The sequence below is a fragment of the Brassica oleracea genome, chromosome C5 (assembly GCF_000695525.1).
Source record: "Brassica oleracea var. oleracea cultivar TO1000 chromosome C5, BOL, whole genome shotgun sequence".
In the NCBI taxonomy this organism is placed as follows: domain Eukaryota; kingdom Viridiplantae; phylum Streptophyta; class Magnoliopsida; order Brassicales; family Brassicaceae; genus Brassica; species Brassica oleracea.
The window spans coordinates 11,391,961-11,414,798 of NC_027752.1; the positions used below are offsets into that span (position 1 = coordinate 11,391,961).

General features: G+C 34.1%; 5 protein-coding genes across 5 annotated transcripts; 3 read left to right on the forward strand and 2 right to left on the reverse strand.

Moving 5' to 3' along the window:
- The first annotated feature begins 2,537 nt into the window (after nt 1-2,537).
- Nucleotides 2,538-5,021, forward strand: LOC106295342 (F-box protein 7). The gene is made up of 10 exons (XM_013731217.1): nt 2,538-2,679; nt 3,025-3,108; nt 3,176-3,288; nt 3,380-3,593; nt 3,690-3,763; nt 3,840-3,893; nt 3,983-4,090; nt 4,180-4,238; nt 4,463-4,673; nt 4,772-5,021. Exons 1-10 carry the CDS (start codon nt 2,670-2,672, stop codon nt 4,829-4,831), a joined length of 987 nt encoding a protein of 328 aa, XP_013586671.1. The 5' UTR covers nt 2,538-2,669; the 3' UTR covers nt 4,832-5,021.
- LOC106295346 (acetyltransferase At1g77540) lies at nt 4,861-5,508 on the reverse strand. Its single transcript, XM_013731219.1, has 2 exons — nt 5,224-5,508; nt 4,861-5,145 (listed from the first exon to the last, which is right to left on the reverse strand). Exons 1-2 carry the CDS (start codon nt 5,464-5,466, stop codon nt 5,065-5,067), a joined length of 324 nt encoding a protein of 107 aa, XP_013586673.1. The 5' UTR covers nt 5,467-5,508; the 3' UTR covers nt 4,861-5,064.
- Nucleotides 5,509-5,753: 245 nt separating this feature from the next.
- LOC106295345 (BTB/POZ domain-containing protein At1g21780) lies at nt 5,754-7,209 on the forward strand. Its single transcript, XM_013731218.1, has 4 exons — nt 5,754-5,936; nt 6,012-6,157; nt 6,234-6,349; nt 6,421-7,209. Exons 1-4 carry the CDS (start codon nt 5,824-5,826, stop codon nt 7,024-7,026), a joined length of 981 nt encoding a protein of 326 aa, XP_013586672.1. The 5' UTR covers nt 5,754-5,823; the 3' UTR covers nt 7,027-7,209.
- A 2,230-nt stretch (nt 7,210-9,439) lies between these two features.
- LOC106343741 (TLC domain-containing protein 2) lies at nt 9,440-10,717 on the forward strand. The gene is made up of 3 exons (XM_013783040.1): nt 9,440-9,780; nt 9,855-10,132; nt 10,214-10,717. The coding sequence occupies exons 1-3, from the start codon at nt 9,534-9,536 to the stop codon at nt 10,532-10,534; spliced, it is 846 nt and encodes a 281-aa protein (XP_013638494.1). The 5' UTR covers nt 9,440-9,533; the 3' UTR covers nt 10,535-10,717.
- Nucleotides 10,718-14,916: 4,199 nt separating this feature from the next.
- Nucleotides 14,917-16,161, reverse strand: LOC106292905. The gene is made up of 2 exons (XM_013728572.1): nt 15,814-16,161; nt 14,917-15,498 (listed from the first exon to the last, which is right to left on the reverse strand). Exons 1-2 carry the CDS (start codon nt 16,079-16,081, stop codon nt 15,152-15,154), a joined length of 615 nt encoding a protein of 204 aa, XP_013584026.1. The 5' UTR covers nt 16,082-16,161; the 3' UTR covers nt 14,917-15,151.
- Between the last annotated feature and the right edge of the window lie 6,677 nt (nt 16,162-22,838).

Here is a 22,838-nt window from a genome sequence, read left to right on the forward strand (position 1 = left end):
TGCATCGATATGCCTTTTTTAGGTTTAGGAAATTTACTTTTTCTAAATAAGTATGTATTCGTAAAGGAAAAAGGAAATCGTTTGAGGCTGCTATAAATATGGGTCTAAGGGTTTGTAAGATTATTCATTCACATAATAATAAGAAACCCTAAACGGGTATTTGCCTCAATACGTTTTGTTCTCTACTGTCTTCTTGCTTAATTCGTGGCTGTTCACAACACAAAGAAAAAGTAGAAAAGGTTTTCAATTTTAACTTACTCTGTCCATTGCAAAAACCAAAGAAGCATGCAACTCCCTAGAGACATCCTACATATCGTCCTTCGTTGCTATTCCACTCTCTATAACAATTTCAGCTGAGTGCAGTACCTACAGAGTTTTTGTAATGACCCTCACAAGCCAATTAATTTTTGGTCGAGAAAAATTCTACTCGACCAGTTTGGAGTTGGTCCGATCATAATTAAAATAATATCAACTCGGTACATTAATATTTCGACTGGGATGTCTTGTTGTCGAAATGTTTTCCTTGATAGTTATAACCAAGTGTTAATTAAGATTGCCGAGTTTATTCAGAGCAGGACGAGATTCGAAGGATGAGAAACATTTAGTCGAAACCTGTCCGAGAAATGTCGACAAAACTCATAAAATTATTTCTGAACCTTCACATGCCGCCTGCTTGCTTTTTCAGTAATTAAGTTACATGACATGCCCCTGTGTGCTTGCTTGCCTGCTTAGTAAATCAAAATAAATCAAATGGCTGAGAAGATTTTTTTCATGAGAGGGAAAGGACAGTAGCTTGCTGCTGAGAATTACGAAGCAGCTCTCCGAAGTAATTATGTTTTTGTCTACCAAAATACAAGAAAAACTGAAAATCAACTAATTGGAAGAGTTTTGCTACTATGGAAAAACCAACTGCATCAAAAGTGTTAATATTTCGTTAAATATAAACAAAACACAAATACAAAGGCCAAAAACCTATATAATAAACCTTTTATCCAACAATTTTTTTGGTTTCACTAGTAAACTTAATAACTAAATCGCCTTGATCATTTTGAACTAATATTTGTACAATATAACTAATGTATTCTCTAATATCCACTTAAAATAAAACAATATCTCAACTTTCCATACATAAACCTACTACATAAACGAAAAGATAGATCTAAGCAAAAAATGAATAAAAGTTTATCCATATATATTGTAGTCCAAATGTATTTCATCCATCGTCTTCAATTAATTTGTTACACATTAACTCAAAAATACAAAAAATTGTTAGCATGCTAATAGAAGTGAAACATATAATATTTTACAGTTTTTCATATAGTTTTTATTTCATAAAATTTTGGCAAGAATAATTATTTATGTTTCAATTCTAAAAAAAAAAAACTACTATGATCTGGTGATGAAAAACACCGAAGATAGCATAAGTTTGTCTTAAAACTTTAGATCATAAGCTCAATTGCCCTGGAGGTATTAGAAGTTTTAAAATTTCAAGATCTAGTTTTGTTGAGAGGTGTGCCTATTATTAGTTTCTCTAGGTATATTTGTGCTTTGAAGCCATTAGCTTTTGATTAAACCTAATGGCAAAGATACCAGTGTTACAACTTGTTTTTGGTTTCACCCTATATTATTGGTCTAATTCGAAACTGAACATGTGGATCTATTAGTTTCTGAGTGTACCGGTGTTGATTGATTTGGGTCACACCAGGCCCGTCCCTCTACTAAGGCACATGAAGCATTAGCTTTAGGCCACATAATATAAAGTAAATTATAAACCACAATTTATGAAGTTGTTTGTAGGTGAAATGGTTAAATAAGTGAAATACAACTTCTATATTTGGGGTTCGAAGATTACTACTACCATTGTTTTTAATAATTTTAGATAAAAGTTACATTAGAATGCCACATTTTCTGATAGGCTTTAGGCCACGTAAAAGTTTGGGACGACACTGGGTCACACAATCTCTTTATTTTTCAGCTGCATACTGTTTTCATTTTCTACGTAATGAAAAAACAAATAAATATACAGTAATGCGGAACCAGTAGCACCACACATCTTTTAGGAACCACATGATAAACCACCAAAGAGTCAGACAGCTAAACCAGACCACTTTGGTTCAAACATAGTAATATATAAAAAACCGACCTTGAAACGTCGGTTTCCATGTGAATAATGTGAGCCTTTTTCGAGACAACACGAAAAGAAGAGTTATTGTTTGTTGTATTTTAATGGATTTGAAATACCAAACTAAATTTAGCGTTATTAATTCTATGATTTTCAAATCTGTATTAAAATCATGTGTTATTGGTTTAATGATTCATAAATTTTATATCAAATCAAGTGTTATTCAATTGTACGGATTTACTAATATATTTAATTTTATAATGGATTTGAATGGATTTGTTTGGATTTTTTTTTTGTTAAAAATATAAAATCTCAAATCCGAGAAAAAACTTTCAGATTTACATATTTTATTTGGATTTATAAATACTATATAGATTTCTAAATCAATCTAAATATATAAACCAATAACACCTAGAAAAATAAGTCTCTGGTCTTGATCTTATCGTCCTGTTTCTTATTTTTCCGGTAACAGAGGAGCGCGGCTACGAAACCGCTCTCGAATTCGTTTTTTCATTCGGAACATCACCCAATTCTCTAGCAATTTCCCATGACTTCAGGTATTTCAGTTTCAGATTTAAGCTTTGAATCTTATCGTCTTGGCCCCACACGGATCAATATATGATCTATCGAGAACACGGGTGGTCTCTGTTTTGCGATTTGATAAATTGGAGCTGACTCTGAATGGATATCTTCTTTATAGATTTTAATATATCGCTCAAACTCATCGTGTTGATTTGCATAATAAACACAGCTTTTGCGCGGAATGAAAAAAAAAAAGAATGCTTAGTAATTGATCTAAAATATAGTCTCGTGAAATGTGTTTGTTTTAAGTGCAAAAATTGAGAAAAAAGAAAGAGTTTTTGATCTAACTTATTATTGATTCTTTTGTTTTGATTTAACAGATGCTCTCAACATACCATCCGAGCTTGAATCTGCGTTACGGCTCAGGACCGTACAATACTTTATCACAAAGAGGCCTTGGCTTGGTACTACTAATCTTTACACATTTAGCGCCAGTGTGATTTTTACGCTTTCCTCTTTCTTTTGTTTCAGATCTCTATGGAGTCCATGTAAGGCCCGTGGCACCATTCGGAAGCACAAGCAGTAAACCACAGTTCGATCCAGCATTGATCCATCGTTCCTTGCCTGATGAGCTTCTTTTCGAGGTTGGAGCCTTCCCCTATCTGTTCTTTTTAGCTGCTGAAGTTGGCTCATGGATATATATATATATATATATATGTTGTTACTTTTTTGTAGGTGTTTGCTCGGATGTTGCCTTATGACCTTGGCAGAGCAGCTTGTGTCTGCAGAAAGTGGAGGTACACTGTTCGCAACCCTGTCTTCTGGCGTAACGCGTGCTTGAAAGCTTGGCAGACTGCTGGAGTTATCGAAAACTATAGGATCTTGCAGTCTAAATACGATGGATCATGGAGGAAAATGTGGCTTCTTAGATCCAGAGTTCGTACTGACGGTAAATCTTCTTCTTCTTCTTGCTTCAGTAAACTTGCCTTATTCCGGATACTACCATTTCTCAAAGACTTTTGGCTTGTATCTTCTTAATTCTCAGGTATTTATGTGAGTAGAAACACTTACATTCGAGCTGGAATTGCTGAGTGGAAGATTACAAATCCAGTTCACATTGTAAAGTCTTTGTCTTTTCTCTTGTACTTGCATCTTGTACAGACCCATCTAATGAATAGCATCTTCTTTTTGGCAGGTATGTTACTTCCGCTACATAAGATTCTACCCTTCTGGCAGGTTTCTTTACAAGGTTTGTACACTTCAATCCAAGTAGATAGATATATAAACGTCATCTACTTTGATAAATTACATTGTTTTTTCTTTGTTTGGTTACTCCAGAACTCTTCGCAGAAGCTGAAGGATGTTGCCAAATACATGAACTTTAAGTCTTCTAAAGCAGACGGTCTTTACAGAGGCACTTACACATTGTCAATGACAGATGACAAGGTCAGCTGCCTCTTAACTGTGTATTGGATTGGTATATCAACAGCATTAATTCTTCCATCTCCTGAAAACATGTTAATTTTTTTTGGCAGATCGAAGCAGCTGTTCTGTATCCAGGGACGCTCCCTACTGTCTTAAGGATCCGTTTAAGGTATTACAATCCTTCAAAATGTCAGGATAGAGTAAGTTTCATTTCAATAGTAGCATAAGAAGCTTGGTTTGCTATGGGAACATAGAATTCATTTGGAAGGATTATTGCTTGAACTTTTAACTACCGTGACAAATACATCCACTTACGAGTACTTGTCCTATTTCTATGAGTAGCTTGCAGTCATTTTTGATCTTTGTGTTCTGTTTTTGCGGTGTGATGTATAGGTTAAGAGGAACGGCGATTGGAGCCAATAACAGGATGGATTTGCTGTCACTAGTGACGAGTGGTGTGAACGACGAGGAAGGAAGTAGCACAGAAGAGGACATTCTTGGGGTAGTTGAGAATTGGAGAGACGACGAGACTCACAATCCGGATATACCTGCCGTCTCACACAAGAGGGGTATGACTCCCTTCGTCTTCGTCCCGTTCGAAGAGGCAAGTAACAAAAAGATTGCTTTATATATCCCTTTGTTGGTTTCAAGTCTATAGCTAATTTGATATGAATCTGCTTTTTTTTTTTTTTTGTGATTCAGGTTGAACAATCGGTCTTGAACTTACCTCCAGAGAAAATGGATTACTTTGTAACCGGCTAGAGTGACACATCAACCAACGCCTATCTCAATGTACAAAGAACATAATATATCAATGTAGAATATAATGTTTGCATGTTTGGTTTGATTATTATGACTACAACATTGCTAGTGTCTCTGTTTGTTGCTGTTACACGCCAAATGTTGACATTTTGTTGTTTACATAAACATGAAAGAAGGCTTAATAATGTAATGTTTTATGTTTTATTCACCAAACGCAAAGCAAGAGAGCCTGATCACATGCTAGATTTGAGGATCTTGGACTCCTCTGTGTAAACCAGATACTTCCAAGACGGGTTTCGGGGAAGAAACGTTTCCTGCCAAGAAGACGAGACTTTCATCATAAGATACAAAAAAACGGTATACGAATCGCAAAGGAGGAAGAATCAACTTACGGAAACGTAGGAGCAAGTGGGGACGATGGAGAAGGAGCGAGAGGAGGCGTGTTCGAAGGCAGCGACGCAGAGATGCGAAGCCAAACCCAATCCTCCTTTTGAAGACGGCACGTAAGTTCGAACCAAGTCCATGACGGTCCCGTTGTTCTTCATCTTGTACTCAATGAAAGCTTCGTGATCCTCCGTCTCGAATCTATGTCTCCCTTCGTTCCACACAATCTTCGGTTTATTCTCCGTCGCCATTTCTGAACTTTCTCACTTCCATTCCCGACCACGAGTGAGTTGTTTGTTTTATCTTGTCTTTACTAAACCAGAACAAACCGGTTAAATGTTAAAAAAAAAAAAAAAGAAAACCCGACATCCGACGAAGAGTGAGTGTGATTCTCGTTGTTTCATCTCGTCTTTACTAAACCGGAACGAACCGGGTAAATGATTAAAAACGAAAAACCTGCCCATCTCCGTACACGTGGCGGACGATGAAGGCTGTTGTGTCTGTGTGTTAGTTGCTTGCTTGGGTCGTGTCATATGGCGTGAAGTAAAGCACTAAAGCGTTTTCCAGAGAAAAGGAAGTCAAAAAGAATCTTTGAGTTAGAGAAGTGGATGGGGGACACGAAGGTGGAGACAATCTCGAGGTTAGCTCAATGGCGGATTGAAAACTTTGGACCTTGCTCTTTCAAAAAGTCCGATCCTTTCAAAGTTGGAATCTGGAATTGGTAAAATCTAAGTTTTTGATTTTTTTTTTTTTTATAATTCTGTTGATTGATTCATGTGTTCTTGGATTGATGAAGGCATCTGTCTATAGAGAGGAATCGTTACCTATCCGTTAGGCTCTTCCCAGAACTCTCTCGTGTGTCCAAGGAACAACCTCCTATTGCTAAATTTGTTCTTCGTGTCTCCAACGTTGGCCCTAACCGTAGGCTATACATCTCTCCTGGTATATCCACTGTTTGTTGTTTTTGTCTATTTAACTTGTGCTGTGGTGGTTGAAGTTAAATTAGTGACTATTGTAGTCTATGAGAAGCTGCTGCGTACGACTGATGATTGTGTGTGGCATGTGGACTCAAGCTTCCACGGTCGGTTCACCATTGATGTCGAGTTCCTTGATCTCAAAATCTGCCCTCTGAATGTATGTTTTTCAGATTTTTCTTTTAATTAAGATGCAAATTTCGCCAACTCTCTAGCGTTTAATTTATACAGGGTGGTGAAGCTTCTCCTGTTTGGCCAACGGATACAACAATGCAATCAATCTCAACTCAAACCACTCTCAAATGCCTATCCCGTATGCTAGAAGAAAACATCCTCTCCGATGTAACCATCCACACATCCGGCGGGACCCTTTCCGCTCACAAAGCCATCCTCTCGGCCAGCTCAAACGTCTTCAAAAGCATGTTCCATCACGACCTCAAGGAGAAAGAGTCCTCCACCATCCACATCGACGACATGTCTAGAGAGTCTTGCATGGCGCTCCTCAGCTACCTCTACGGTAACATAACGCAAGAAGACTTCTGGAAACACAGGCTCGCGCTTCTAGGAGCAGCGAACAAGTACGATATCACTGATCTGAAAGCGGCCTGCGAGGAGAGCCTGATGGAAGATATAAACTCCGGGAATGTGCTGGAGAGGCTGCAAGAGGCTTGGCTTTATCAGCTGGAGAAGCTGAAGAAAGGGTGTTTGATGTATTTGTTTGATTTCGGCAAGATTTATGATGTCAGAGAGGAGATCAGCGGTTTCTTCAGGCAAGCTGATCGTGAACTGATGCTGGAGATGTTCCAGGAGGTGTTGTCGGTTTGGAAACCGGTTTGAGAAATAACATTATACTTTGAAACATTGGTTTCAAAATGTTCGAGTTTGATGATTGGTGTTTTGTGTCTATAAATATAATCATATGATATCTTGTTTTCTTGTGGTGTGTCTGTAACAACTAACAAAAGAACACACTTGATTTTTTTGTTGTAATCTTGTATAGCATGAGCAGGTTTGCCTCTAGATCTCCGAGCCTAGGTAGTTGTAATTGAACCCGAACCAATATAAATCTATGCACCTGCTCTGAGATACAAAAATATGTGAAAAATATGTGAAGAATCAGTTATGAGTTGTTTTGGATTTTGGATATTTTATCTGAATTTGATCCCAACTCAAAACTGAAAAAGCTCGAAAAACTCAATTCTAAATTCTAAATTAGTTGAAATAAATATATCAAATACTTATATTTATGTTTATTTTTATCCGAAATGAACCAAAATATTATTTATCGAACCCAAAATAGATGAAAGATAGATTGTAGACAGAATTATAAAATCTATCCAAACCTGAAATAATGTTTAACCGAACCTATATAAAACTTGAATGAAATTTATGAACTTAGAATCCAAAAATCTGAAAAATTCAATAAAAAATCTGATAAGACGTTAGAGCAACCTCAACGGTATAGATAACCATTTGAGGTTCTGAATGCTAAAATATTATCATTTTTCTAAATATTGTAATTTTTATTTTTATTTTAAGTCTTTTCTAGAAATTGCTCAATTAAAAACATATATTTGTGCTCATAAGTTCTGTTTTAGGAAATTCTCATGTTTCTCTTTTCTACATTTACATTATTTTTATTTTTTAATATGTTAGATATCCACTAAAAAGCCTTATAGCATCACAAAAAAAAATTCTATTTTGAAGTTTCCAAAACTCTATATTTGAAGTTTAAAAGTGTTTTTTTCCAAATGCAAAACTTCAAACTCAACTTCAAAACTATTTGTATTTTATAATATAGACTTTATATTTGTCATAACTAATTTGAATTCATAAAACTTTGTAAATAACTAGCATATATATAAACATATTACAATAATATTAATAAATAAAATATTCTATAAAAATTTAAATAAAATAACTTAATTAATATTAAACTTCAAACAAAATATCATATTATTCCATAAAATAATTTTCGTAATGCATATATTATTAGTGCATTTCGAAGTAAAAATGGCTCTCTTCTCATTTACTTTGTAGATTGCGAGCTAAAAGTTGTTGAAATCGGGTGATATTGATACTTGTAAATACATAAGATCAGAACAAGAAAGAAAAAGAGAAACATAAAATATTGCTAAAAGACTAATTTATTTTTGATGATATTAATACTCGTAAATATGTTCGATGTGAACAATAAAGAATTGTACGAAAAAACATCAAAAATAACAACAACAACCATCTTCAGTATAAAAAAAAAATTTGGATCATATTTGAAAATTTTGAATGTTCCAGATCAAACTTACCTGACTATTAGTGTTGTTGCAATATTTAAATTTGTGTAATAGTTATGTCTTCATGTAATTTTAAAAAATCTTTTTTGTTAAGTTTCTTTTGTATATTATTATTGTCTAAATCTAATTTAAAATATTTTAAATCTTATTTTAAAGTTATATTTAATTTTATGTGTAAAATTTAAAATATGTAAACAAAAATTAAAATATATATGAGATATAATTTTTATAAGGATTAAAACAATAAACAAAAAATTATTTATGAATCATAAAGATGATATGTGATTGTAGAGACCAAAATGAAAATAAAAATATTAAACTTCAAATTTGAAGTTTTGAGTAGTGAAACTTCAAATATAAAGTTTCACTCTTCAAAACTTCATATTTGAAGTTGTAGAGTGTTTTTTGTAGATGCTCTTAGAACATGACTTGGATATCTAAATTGGATATCCGAACCGTAAAATACTGATATTTTATTACAAATTTATTAGATAATTATAATTTAATTAAAACCAGATAATAAAACCAATAAAATAATTGACAGGTATACAATTAAGATTTAAAACCGGTTCCAAAAAGTTGTGCGTTTGATATACTCTTATTTTTTTTTCACTTACTTTTTTTTTTTTACTAATATAATTCTGATAAAAACCCCTTCCTCGTCCCACTCTTAAAGATGCTCAGAATCCAAAAATCTGAAAAAATATAATCCGAATGGATATCTCAATAGTTAAGACATAACTGGGCTGTAGCTGAAATGGGCTGAATAGGCACCTTATACCATAATAGGTGTCGATATATTAATGTCGGCACATTAGATATATTAATGTCGGCTTTGTTGTAATATTACAGTTTCGTAATTATAATTGTTGGATGACTCAGCATAAAGGACAGAACAAGTCTTGCTGATGGACACGTGTCGGCTGCGTCCTAAACGCGCTCTTACAAACTTATTAACGTAAAACACAACAGAGGAGATAGATAGTCGGAGGAGCCGAGAAATCAAAATTAGGGCTAAAGTTAGCCGGAAATCTCAAAAAGATAAAAACTTTAATGGCGAGGACGGGAACCGCGAAGAAGAACGGGGCGGGGCAATTCTTCCTAGCGACGCTGCTTCTATGGCTAGTCTCCGTCGTGTTTGAGATTGCATTCAACCTAAGAACAGAGCTTCTCTGGGTGATTGGCGGCGGATGCTTCTTTCAATCGGTGAATTGGTTCGTTCGCTCTTGCCTCTCTCGCGACCCTCTCTTCGTCAACACCTCCGTCTCGCTTCTACACTCAATCATCACCTCCGCCTCAGGTCTCCCTTTCTGCTTCGCCTTGTCTTGTGTGTATGGTGCAGTTACTGATTAATGATTTTGCAATCGCTCGTAGTGGTTTTCATTCTGCTCAACCAATGCTTAGCCAAAGGTGTAGACGAGATGTTCGATCATTCGGAGCTCGTTGGTGGGAGTTGGAGATGGGCGTACCAAGCTCTGTGTTCCTCTTGCGGCTACTTTGCTTATGACCAGTGGGATATGCTTCAGTACCGGTTGTACAGCGGCTTGATCCCTTCCATTCTCGTTCACCACCTCGTCCTCCTCGTTTGCTTCACTTTGGCTCTTTACCGTAACGTTACCATCAACTACCTCATCCTCACTCTCATTTGCGAGGTGCGTTTCAAATAAGCTTTCTTTTGCATTTGTTAGTTATAGTTTCATATATAAACAATTTGATGTGTAAAAAAAAAACAGATGCATTCGATCTTTCTGCACGTGAGGAAGCTGAGGAGGATGGCGGGAATCCGAGACAGCAACACGGCCTTGGTGAAACTGGAGTGGGTATTAAACTGGACGGCCTTTGTGTTTGCGAGGTGCGTTCCTCACATTCTCATCACTGTCAAGCTGATCAAAGACGCGCGTAAGTTTGGGAGGGGCGTGGAGTGGCCGCTCGCTCTGTTTGGTATGGCTGGAATGAATATACTCAATGTGGGTCTTGGAATGGATCTGTTCCATGCTTTTAGAAGAGAGAGAAGCAACAGACGAAATCAAGAGAAGAGCAACCATGTAGAATGATTTAAGCCAATTTAAGAGCAATCATCAACTGAATCCAGGGTTTATTGTAAGGCTACTACTACACACTCATTTGTTGTTTATGTCTGAGGCGCTTTGCTACTATGTTCTATTAGCTTTCAGATTTTTTTTGTATGTACTATAAGGAAAAACTACATGTAAATGTTATTTGTTGATCATTTTTTTTTTTATGTGTCTCAGTCAGCTCAAAGAGCTTTGATACCTCTTGGTTCGGTATTGAATTGAAGCCAAGCTGTTTCAAGGACCATAACCTTTCTCTCGGTCCAATACCTTATGGATCACACTTATATGCTCTCCGATAAATCTACTAAACTGTGTCTTGATCATTCGTGCACTGTTTTCAAACACTTTAAGTTGAGGCTGATTCAGATTGCTCCAGTTCCATAAGAGCAAATCAGAATCTGACATTTATAGTAAAACCTGCGGTTAAACAGCAAATTGGACTACCAACTTCAAGAACAAATTGCTCGAAGACGAGATGGTGATGTCTTTGGTTCATTGGCTAGTTTAAGCTCCTTTTTGATCTCTCTTCCCATTTTATGTCAACTCTGAGCTCAATTTCTTCACAACATTTAGTTTTCACTTTGGTGCTCATCCTTTTCTATGTCTACCTTCTCCAACGTCTCCTTTAAGCTCAGTTCATATTCAGTCTTAGAGTTTATAGCGTCTTAGGCAGAGCCACAAGACGTTCCATCTCAAAGATATCATCCATAATATCTACTTCGGTAGAAGAGTTAGTCCCCTAATCACTGAATTTTTCAATCTCGAGTTGATTTAGCTCACAAGTCAATGCTGATGTTCCCTATGAGCCAGAGAAAATCCACTCCTCTTGCTTCATCTGAATGACTATCTGAGGACAGATTAGATGGTAGTGATGATCCTTTAGCCAGATTCATGCACTCAGCTTCGAGTTCCCCCACCTTCTTTACGCTATCTATATGCTCTGCTTACTAGCAGCATAAGCATATTCATACAAATGCAATGAAAAGTACACATATACATGTATAAATATGCACATATCGTCAGATACGAAATTGGATAAGTGTTGCTGTTAAAGTAGTTCCAAGTATTAAGTATATACGTCATGCTCTTTAGTACAAGACTTTGAAATTTGAATCCCACATGTTGGTGTCACTCATGAATCATGACTAACATTTAAATATATGTTTAGAACATGCATTATCCATGCAACATCAGATTATAAGTCGAAACATGCCAATTATTCTCAACATCGGATAACTACATGCGTCCACCAATGGGGCTACGTCCTGACCAACGATCCTTGCCTTGCCCATTACATGAAATTTTGCATTAGAATTATTTTTGCATGTGGTAATTAATTGCAAGGACTTATGGATCAATCCGAATGATATATAATTTCAAGCTATATATTTTCTGAAAAATGTCATTAACTGTTCAAAATCTTTATGTTAGGTAATCAGGGAATTGGTGCGTGGTCCTGCTCCTGGTTTTGAATACGATCATCTATAAAAATGGTCCCGTTTTTAACCCTACAGCTAGCCAACGCTCTCGACAAAAGAAACCCAAATTTACAAAATTTATGCAAAATCACTCATAAACTTGAAAAAAAAAACAATCCCCATGTGCTATGTAGGTCTCAAAACGAAGCTAATTATCCGGATTTATCAAAATCACCATATTTTCGATCATACTTTTTCGTTTTTCTCCATTATCCAGATCTGCTGTATTTGGAGACCTGTTAATTTCTTGGTGGACTCTTCAATGGTTATTATATAGTAGAACTTGTTTCAAGTTTCGATCTGAATAAATAGAAGTACTCCTAATCCCAAAAAAATAACATTCAGTCACTAAACATCCAGGTAATCTGCTCAATATATAGTTTTTTAATAATAGTTTTAAAAATATAAAAAGTGAAAAAGATACAAAAAAAGTAGAGAAAAGTACAAAGAACAACAAATGGACTCGTCGTTCAATCAACCTAAAAATTAGGTTTTCTCTCGCATCAGACCTACCACATTGATAAAATTCTTATATAATTTATTGGGGGAGTCGCATTGCTTTCCTACTTTTGCTTGATCTTAGAAACAAACTAAAGCAACTCTTTTCCTTGAGTAGTCACCTCACGGCACAAAAAAGATCATATATCAAAATCAACATTGTCAAATGAATCTACTAGTGATTTTACATTTTAACCTATTTCGTTTCAAATCAACATGAACTTGGTAAACTTAGGTAACATATGAAATGACAATTCTCCAACATAAACCGATGATGTCCTATAATTATCTCACAAATTCAGCTATAATATTTTATAAGAAAGTACTTTTGATTTAGTATTTGGAAGTATACAATGTGTACAACAGAGACAACTATAAGACAATGTGAATGTGGCAAGGCGTTGGGGTCTTTTTTTGTGCTACAATGTTTCCCACTATTGTGAACAACCTAACATGGACTCTCCTCTTGCATTAAAATGGTACTACTCTCATTTATTTATTTTATAAAATGAGAAAAAGGAAACTAACGGTGAGCACTAAAAGTCACAAAAGAATTCCAAAAACCTCATGTAAAATCAATACTTTTACGAAGGAGTTTTAATAAATTTATTTAAAAAGGTTGTTTGGACCTTTTCATTAACTAATAATATTTTGGTCTTACTTTGATTTGGACAAACAATATATTATCTTAAATTTATCTAACAATCATTTAGTCAAAGCTTTTATTTTTTGGACCCATATATTTTTGTAAACGAAAATATTATACCATATATATACGATCACATAAATTTGGTTCACTAAAATATAATATTTCGTACACTTTATTATACTCTTCTCTAAATATGTCTCATTAACTTCATAATTAAGATAAATTTAAAAATTATATATTATGATAATTTTATTTTATTGATAAATAAAAATTTAGTATTTAAGATAAGTTTAAAATTATCAAATACCCAACAAATCATTTTTTTACTGCTCAACAAAAAACCTACAAATTTATACTATTAAATTAGCCAAAAACCTCTCAAATAAATTTTAAGTTTCACCAACTGAACAAATGTAACTTTTATAAAATGCACAAAAATATAATGAAAGGTTTGATTTGAGCATTCAGGTCTTCGGGTCAAATATAAATCGGTTTCTTTCAGGTCCAAGTTTTTTGGGTCTTGGGCATTTATATCCAACTAGGTATTTGAATTTTTTTTTTGTTCACGATCGGTTCCTTTTAGTTCCAGGTTAGTTTGAGTCAATAATTCAAGTATCTGTAAAATTTACTATGTAATTTGGCTACGTAATGAGTCTAGCTCGGTTCGAGTATTTAGGACAAAAAATCTAAAGAATCCGAAAAGCCAAAAAATCAAAACGCAGAAATATCCAAAATCAAACAAATACCAGAAATAACTAAATATCTAAAAGACCAAAATATTATCCTAGAACCAAAAATATCCAATATTTTAAATATATTTTTTAAAATTTGAAATTTTACCCAAAACCTGAAACTATAACATAAAACGCGAATCCGGAATTTAAAATAATATTATTATACTGAGAACATATATGAATTACTCAAATATACATAATATGAACAAAACATTCTGGGTACTTTGGGTACCCGGAGTCTAACAGAGACCCGCAGGTCCAAAAAAATCTAATAGATACTTTTTCCCAATCCCGAACCTCGACCTATATTTCGTATTGGTTTGGTTCGTTTATCAAATTTGGGTAGAATTTTCATCCTTAAGAAAGAATTACATAAGAGTGTATATAAAAAAACTCGAATAAACTTATTTATAAGTTATATAATTTTAAACAAATTTATGTATTCGATATAATACGATTTTAGAATATAATAATACACAATATACTCAAAATAACATCTCATATCCAACTTCATATATAAATCATAAAATCTGCGTTTTCAATGCGCGGATCAAAATCTAGTTATTTAGTTAAAATCAACTCACTTTTGTTTTTTTTTTTCCTCGCTTTCTTTAGCTTCCTATTTCTTTTACTGAAATCTCATTAACATTTGCAAATTACAAATGTGAAAGATATTGGCGAGATACATTGCTGCCAGGTTACAACTTACAAACCTCTTGAGATAAAACCCCATTAAAAGGAGAGGACGTCCCCAACCCAGAAGAACTATTATAACTAAAACAATAAAAAAATGAAATATTATTATTTTGAAAATAGTGATAAAAGGCTATTTTGACCCTTCCCCATCTTTTAATCACTTTATCAGATTCAGACCACATGCCAACAAAGAGGTATGGTAAATGGCAATCCTCTTGTCCCTTTTACATATGTTTGAGAAATTATATGTAAACTATTTTTTGAAAACAAACACAAAAGGTTACATGCAATACACCTAGGTTTACAAAAATCTAATCAATTAATTCAACGATTTAATTTATGGATGACCCAGCAATGTCATTACTTACAACAACAAAAAACTTCAAAATATTTCTTCTTTAAACAGAGGCATCAATCATTGACAAAACGACCAAACAAAATATTAAACTAAAAAAAACTAAGCAATAGAAAAAAAAAATTAGTTTTTTTAAACACCCAAAAATATTTTGTTTTAGTTGTAATAAATAAATATATGAAAAATTCAACTTTTACTTTTCCTGGATTTTCTTCTGGTCAAGGTCCTCACGGACCTCACCATCCAACCCTGTTTCCTCACTTTGGTTCCTTCGACCTTGGATGATGCCACATGACGAGAAGAGGTGGACCATCCTGATCTGAGTTTGATGACATGGAAAAGATGACCAATACGTTTGCGCCACCTGAGAGATGACTTGACACTATTACGCTCGACGATACTCGTACTGCTCGTTATAAGGGACTGCTGCTCCTTACATGCTGAGCTTGTGTTGTCTACACAAACCTTTGACACTGTTTTCCTCTCCCATGACGCGTTTCCATCATTTTCGAATTTTATTGATATAAAGGAATCTGAACACACACACACAAAGGAAAACAAATAAATTTCAATTATTCATTGATTTGTACAACAACTAAGATTATTTTTCCTCAAAAAAAAAACAATTAAGATTATCTATAGATTATACATAACTTTCAAGAACTATAAATGATAATTAGCCGTAGCCATCGAATCATCATCATACCGAGTAAACCAAAAAAGGGAATTATCCAATTGGAATTAGTTTAAAATTTATCAAAATAACATTAATGTGTATATGAAGTATAAACATAAATTGTGTGTATGAGATAAGCATTTATACTATAGATATGTGTAAAGTTGTGTACCTTCTTGGCTTGTGGAGACGTCAAGATCGGAGGATGGATGGAATTTCCTGCGGTGACGGAGATCGAGGCGACTGAGGAGAGAGCTCAAGGTGAAGATCTTAGGGAGGTTAATGACTGGTGAAGATGAAGAGTATTTGGTTCTTGACGATCTCTGCTTCGAAGCTAAAACCAGAAGCCTCTCGTTCAAACAGAGTGGGCACACACCAACATATTCTTCCTTCGGATGGAAAAAACAGTATGGTGAGCTATCATCTTTGTACATAACCATTTTCACTACCGAAGGAGAGAAGAGAAGAAGAGAGAGGGTAAAGGAGAAACAGAGAGATAAGAAATGAGATGTGATTAGGTCTGAAATTGAGTTTCGTAATATATATCGAATATATTAGTGTTTTCATATATATATATTTCATATTATTTGAATTATTTCTCAAGTAGATAAAGCCTTTTAGCTACTTGGAAGAAACGGGAAAAGAAAGAAAAATGACAAGCCTTTTTAGTTGTGATAATATTCTAATCAACTATCCATTAGATATGATGGTTTATTTTAATCAGTAGATTTTGCAGACATTACTGTTTTCAGATATTGGCATAATCTAGAAAATTAATCTATATATATACTAAGGTCATGCATCCGTTATTAACGAACAGATCTCGAGCTTAGCTCTTATGGGACTTTATTTGTGTAATTTTTGTTTGTTTGTAAAATGGACAACATATTTCAAAGTATTTATGATGTTTAATTATGCATATACAATATCTTTTAGCGATAATAATATCTAGGAACGTTCAACAAGTAATTAATATTAATTTTGGATTCAGATATTGCTTAATTTTACCAATTAGACGAATACTCCGGATCTTCTTGTAAGATATGGAATCGGACAGATACTCGAAGAAGCATAACTGATCGCTTGTGGATCCGTGTGTGACAGATATTATTTTAAACTAATCAATAATCTAGAAAAAGAATACTATGAACAGAAAATCTATATTCTTTTGTTGTTAATAAACTTGGACGTGTTGGCCGAGAAACATCCACTTGTAGTATTCGTAATCCAAAAGAGAATGTATCTAAGTATGAGGGTTCCACCAAGACAAAGTCATCATTCTTTGTTTGATATGTGTGAGTGATTTTGGAGGCCTCTCTCCATTTTCAAACTCCTTTTTCTCATCTTAACTTCAAGTTTTATTTTTTTTGGCAGCTGATCGAAATTTCATATTTCCATGAGATATATTTTTCGAAAATGTAATAGGAATCCATTAATGTCCCATTCACTAATTATAACTCAAACTCTTGTTATATACAGTATGGATTATTTTAGTTCATATAGAGAATAATTATGTTTGCTTCTCAAGTTGGCTTTCTCACACCAAATGGAGTGTGAAGTCTGCATTATCAAAGACCATATCGCTTCATCTACAATTCTTACTTCTTTGGGCGAAACAAAAGATCAGATTCATCTTAGGGTTTGATGAAATTTCTCCCTATTTGCTAATCATCTTGAAAACTGTTCAAATTAAGTCTTCTGCTTGTCTTTACAAACTTTGAAATCACGTGCTTATCCAACAAATGGGAGTAATTATTAAAGTTTGGGAGCTAGATTGACCTAATTTTATAAAGTTGGGGGTCTTGGGTGTGTGAACATAAAAGGGGTCCATTTTATGTGTTGGTCAAGATTTTTGGGCGTTCACATGATCTAAAGGAAAAAGAAGGTGAAGAGACAGGCTTCGATATCAAGAGCTAAAAACCCAAAGACTTTAAATAAAAGAAAAAACATTGATAGGTGATATGTTTGTGTAGTGATGAGTTTCAATGTATCATCACTTTTTAGGTAGACCATCCCACATACTTCCTTTACAATATACGACTCAATGATGGAAGTTATTAATGTCTTTAACCAATACATCCATATAAGAAAATGTATATATATCTGCATATGACTTCATTATCAGTGCTTCTCCAACCGATAGCTGGCTTCTTCAACTATTTATGCTGATTTTTATGCATAATAAGAGATAAGCTAAACACACAATCTAATGTGATTAGAATCACCCAATTCACATGTAAGCTACCCATGCTCACATGTAAACATATTCTTCATATCCAAACCTATTACTTGGCCTGCTTTCAGAGTAATCAGCTGAACTAATGAAGGTGTTGACATTATAGTATTTGAGAATTTTAAAGATAATATATACACAGTATATCTACATATTTGTATTTTTCTTTTTTGGTCAAATATCTACATACTTGTATAAAAGATCTTTCCCTAAGATCATCATTAACGCAGAGTTCTTAGTACATGGTTCTTAGCAGAATATAAGAACCCGACTCTTAACTTTTAACTGAAAAAGTTAAGAGTCGGCTCCTAAATCTCTTATTTAAGAGCCGACTCTTAGCATTTTCAGTTAAAAATTAAGAGTCGGGTTCTTATATTCCGCTAAGAGCTCTGTCCTAAGAACCTCCGTTAATGATGCTCTAAGCACAACGCTATGCCTGAATAGTTAATTAGCTAAAAGTAATGTTACTTCTTTGTAGATTGGCTCGACGATCTATTTCCCCACGATAACTATCATATAGAATCAGATCTCCACCGAACTATGACGACATCTTCTAGATCCCCATGAATCAAAAGTTATAAACTTATTTCTCTACGAATCGATAGTTCGAAACTTAATTTCCCATAGACGATGGTTTTAATTGGTTTACTAGTTTTAATCAGTTTACTACTTCCTCCGTTTCGAATTAGACGTCGTTTTAAAGCAAAAATTTTGTTTCAAAATTAGTGTCGTTTTATGATTTTAATGCAAAATTTATTGACTTTTTATTCTAATCTATTTTCTATTGGTTGAAATCTGGTTAGATGTATTGGTAATGATGTTTTTATCTAGTAAATAGATAAACTTAAATGTTTTATTAATCTGTGTGTGTGTCGAAGTCTAGAACGACAAGTAAAATGAAACGGAGGGAGTATTAACTAAACACATTTAAAATCAACTAAACCAAACAAAAACTCAAATTATATATGTAATTTTTTTTATCTTCTTCGACAGCCATCTTGCCCTTATTATTAATCATCAAAAGTCACACGAAGCTTACCAACACGAGCAACAGCTTTAGTTACAACACACGAATCGTATCGATTCACACATAGGAGAAATTTGGAGAAGATACAAAGATGCGATAAAAGTCTGGTTGGCTTCTAAAAATCATACATGGAAGCTGAATAGATCGGGTTTGAATTTAAATGTAAAATGGCAATCTCAGATTGCTAAGAAATAACACATTCTTTGTAAAAAAAAATTTTGGATTGAAAAAAATTTGACAATTCAAAAAAAAAAAGTCTATGCCTTTTACTGCTTTTGCTAACATGAGAAAATTGAAACAGAGACGAGTAGTCATGAGGACAAGGAGTTTGATATCCAAAATGCTTGACTTAAAATCATAAGAGGTTTAGTAAAAAAACATGGGAGAAGATCGTGAAGAAGAAGATCAATCTTTTTTTCTTTTACAAAATGGGGTTCTTGTTTGGTTAAGTTGGTTTAAATTGTTTGGTTAACAGTAAACCAATTAAAACCATCATCTATGGAGAATTAAGTTTATAACTATTGATTCGAAGAGAAATAAGTTTACAACTTTCGATTCATGAGATCTAGAACGAGATCATAGTTCAGTGGAGATCTGATGCTATATGATAGTTATCGTGGGGAAATAGATCGTCTACCCTCATAGATTTGTCATGGTTATCCTCATTTCTAGATTCTATTATATATCTATAAATTGACATGGATATTGGGTCAATTTTGAAGGAAATAAAAGTAAGTCCTACAAGGTTTATCCAGAGAGCACACACAAGGGAAATTTTAAATATAAAAAGGCAAAGTAAAACTTTTTTTTTTGAACAACATGGCAAAGTAAAACAAAAACTAAAAAGAGTGAGCACATGGGAGGCATGGAGAAACTTTGGATAGGATTCGAGTCATGTTCCTGTTACGGAGTTCTTATAGTATGGGTCTATAAACAGGATATCTTTTCTGTTTTCATATTTGATTTTTTTTTGTTTCTAAACCCTTTTTGTTAATTGTTTTAAAAAAGCTTTTAGCATCACATGGGAACAAGCAAGAAAACAACAGAATAAAACGACACTAGCGATCGAGATCCTACGATTATGTCTTTTTCGATCTCCAGAGATGTTGTGAGTCGATGACTAATCTTACTTGATTTCATCAGGATCCGTTAGGAGTTATTATTCAATTCACATCTATTATTGCACTATTCGAATCTTTTTAGATAATGTATATGTTGTTACTTGTTACAAATATATATTCATAACAAAAAAAAAATATTCATAACAATATATGGTTACAAAATAAACCAAAATGCCATATGGTTATATGTGCAAGCTAGGATTTGCAATACGGAGATTAATCATCGATTCTCATAGCATTATATTGTTTGAAGGGTTAAAAAAGGTAAAGCACATCTTTACAAAACTATTGGATCTATATATCTAAGAAACAAAAACAAAAAGCAAAAAAAAAAACTGATAGAAACAACTACTAAAAATAGTTATCCCCATTTCTATTATATAAGTTATCTACATTAACCCAATATTACTCACCAAATTATCCTTTTCACTATTCCAACTCTCTGTAATATTCATTTAAATTTTGCGGTAACCAAACGCATTCGTTATGGGAATTCAAACAATGAAAACAACATTCATTGTTTTCATGATCATCGCTATGGTGTTTCTGGCACAAACTTCTCATTCAACTAATATAGAAATGTGTGTAAAGCATTGTATTCCAAATCAATGCATGAAAGTGGCTAAGAAGCCTGATCTAGCTTTGTGTGAAGAAGTTTGCAAAAAGTTTTGTGCCAAACAATTAGGCGATCATGAAGAATACATTGTTCCTCCACGGAAAGATGGTGGCGGTTTTTTTACCGGGATAATATGCGATTATATGGCACCTGACGGTTGCCATTGATTCAAATTATGAAAACCACATATCTTTACAATTTCTGAGTTTTTATGAAGAAAGTATGTTTGTTGGTCACATTTGATTTTACTATGTTAATCAATATATTATGAATGTATGTGTCTATTTTTTTCTCGTGAAATAAAATATATTATTTTATCTTTTTGTTTGACACAACACAAGTAAGAAAATTACGATCCCGTGAACAAATTGATTGATGTATTTTATATTTTCACTCTTCAAGCTAGGCTCGGTTCAAACGCAATCCCATCGGTTCAGTTAGAAACAAATTGGTATTTTAAATTTGAGTTAAAAATAATATTTGTAGCATCTTCTCGTCGAAACATGGCACAAACTCGATCAGTTGCTTCACGCTACCTAAACCAGCCAAGTCTCTTCAAAGACAATTTCACATAGCTGCTTCAGTTTTCACTGAGATCCCAAATCTGAAAATAAATTCAGAGACGCCTCTTTGGGCTCCAAGAACTTACATTTCCATCATGCACCGATATTCGGACTTTTATATGTGGCATGCTCGGCATAGATCCCGAGACTTCTCAGAGGGCTTACCTATTCATCACGCTGAGAGATGTTGTCTCCGCTGCTACGAGATTGAACACCGATGGGTGCTTCAGTGATGCATCATCGCATTGCCATTGTCGCTGAAACAAGTTTTTAGAGAAATGGATGGATCGTTAAGCTAGCGAAGCGTGTCAGATATCTCCTTTGCTAGATGTTGTGCAAGATTGCAATGGTTACTTGTTTTCTAGACTGTTTTGCTCTTGATGATCATATAATGTAACATCAGATGTCCTCCTTACAGCCTCATAGTGCTCTAAGCACAAATTATGATTATATTTATAGACTTGCATTATAAAATTATATATCGAAATTTGGAGATTGTTTTTTTTTCATTTATGTTTTGCATTTTAGTCACTGAGGGAGAAAGTTTTGCTAGAATACATATTTATAAGATGACAAATGTCAAACACTCACAACACTACCATAGTGTTGCGGCCGCTGGCCCTGCCGCAGATAAGAGAGTTCTTCGGGATCAAGTGTTAACACGCATGTAGATAAATCTGATCTCAGGTTCCACATTCATACGTTGTTCCGTGATATGTATATCACAATCCAAGATCTAGGATACACATGCACATATTCATCCAACGATCAACATTTTACACAAACTTAGGCTGAACTTTTATGGCCAGTTCCGTGTGATCAATATCCAAAGATTTAGAGGGATCTCACCTGAAAAGTGCAGTGTGAGACTGCATCGTTTGGATTGTAGACTTTTCTACTGGAAGAACTTATGATAGTTATTTCTACCAAGTCCACAAATACACAGTTAGTGTTAAGCAAGATGAGTTTCTAACCTAAAACCAATTGGTGATAAGTGGAGTGGTTGATATCATTCAAATTACCCTAAAGAGTGATTTATACTCTCTCAAATAGGAGATCAAATTGTAGTACTTAGGGATCGAATCTACAGGGAGTTAGAGAACCAATTAAATCTAATTAAGTTGATTAAGCTAGGTTGATTATTATTACATGTAAAAGACAGGTTTGTGAGCAAGTTAATTGCTCGATTGATTGATTGGGGTTTGATGGAATGATGGTTGCTAGATCTAGGGTTTCTATTCAGGTAATCAAGATTATAATCTTACAGATGCCTAACAAGTTGCATGCATAATATTATAGAGCTCAACATTTATAAACGAACCACTAGGCTCTCGCTTTCTAGGTTCGTCTATTGACCAGTGTCGATCGATGATTCTATTTGAATATCGATCGATACACTATTCAAAACGTCGACCGATTATTCTATATGAATATCGATCCACGCTATTGGTCAAACGTTAATTCGCAGGTTGAATGTGTTCACTAAGCTCACTAGATCAGCTATTGCCTTGCTCTAGCAAGTCTTAGCTCAATTAGAATGGTTTCAGGATGAGATGAAAGCTATCGCTTATATCTAACAATCCTAGGACAAGTTCTAGGTAGCTAATCTAGAATCAGACATTAATGACAATCCTAAA

Coding starts and splice junctions, on each gene's coding strand:
- LOC106295342 (XM_013731217.1), top strand. Junction 3,109..3,175: donor CACAAAGAGGCCTTGGCTTG/GTACTACTAATC, acceptor CTTTTGTTTCAG/ATCTCTATGGAGTCCATGTA. Junction 3,289..3,379: donor CTGATGAGCTTCTTTTCGAG/GTTGGAGCCTTC, acceptor ACTTTTTTGTAG/GTGTTTGCTCGGATGTTGCC.
- LOC106295346 (XM_013731219.1), bottom strand. CDS start 5,466: ATGGCGACGGAGAATAAACCGAAGATTGTGTGGAACGAAGGGAGACAT. Junction 5,146..5,223: donor CCACTTGCTCCTACGTTTCC/GTAAGTTGATTC, acceptor TCTTCTTGGCAG/GAAACGTTTCTTCCCCGAAA.
- LOC106295345 (XM_013731218.1), top strand. CDS start 5,824: ATGGGGGACACGAAGGTGGAGACAATCTCGAGGTTAGCTCAATGGCGG. Junction 6,158..6,233: donor TAGGCTATACATCTCTCCTG/GTATATCCACTG, acceptor TGACTATTGTAG/TCTATGAGAAGCTGCTGCGT. Junction 6,350..6,420: donor TCAAAATCTGCCCTCTGAAT/GTATGTTTTTCA, acceptor TAATTTATACAG/GGTGGTGAAGCTTCTCCTGT.
- LOC106343741 (XM_013783040.1), top strand. CDS start 9,534: ATGGCGAGGACGGGAACCGCGAAGAAGAACGGGGCGGGGCAATTCTTC. Junction 9,781..9,854: donor AATCATCACCTCCGCCTCAG/GTCTCCCTTTCT, acceptor AATCGCTCGTAG/TGGTTTTCATTCTGCTCAAC. Junction 10,133..10,213: donor TCCTCACTCTCATTTGCGAG/GTGCGTTTCAAA, acceptor AAAAAAAAACAG/ATGCATTCGATCTTTCTGCA.
- LOC106292905 (XM_013728572.1), bottom strand. CDS start 16,081: ATGGTTATGTACAAAGATGATAGCTCACCATACTGTTTTTTCCATCCG. Junction 15,499..15,813: donor CGTCTCCACAAGCCAAGAAG/GTACACAACTTT, acceptor GTGTGTGTTCAG/ATTCCTTTATATCAATAAAA.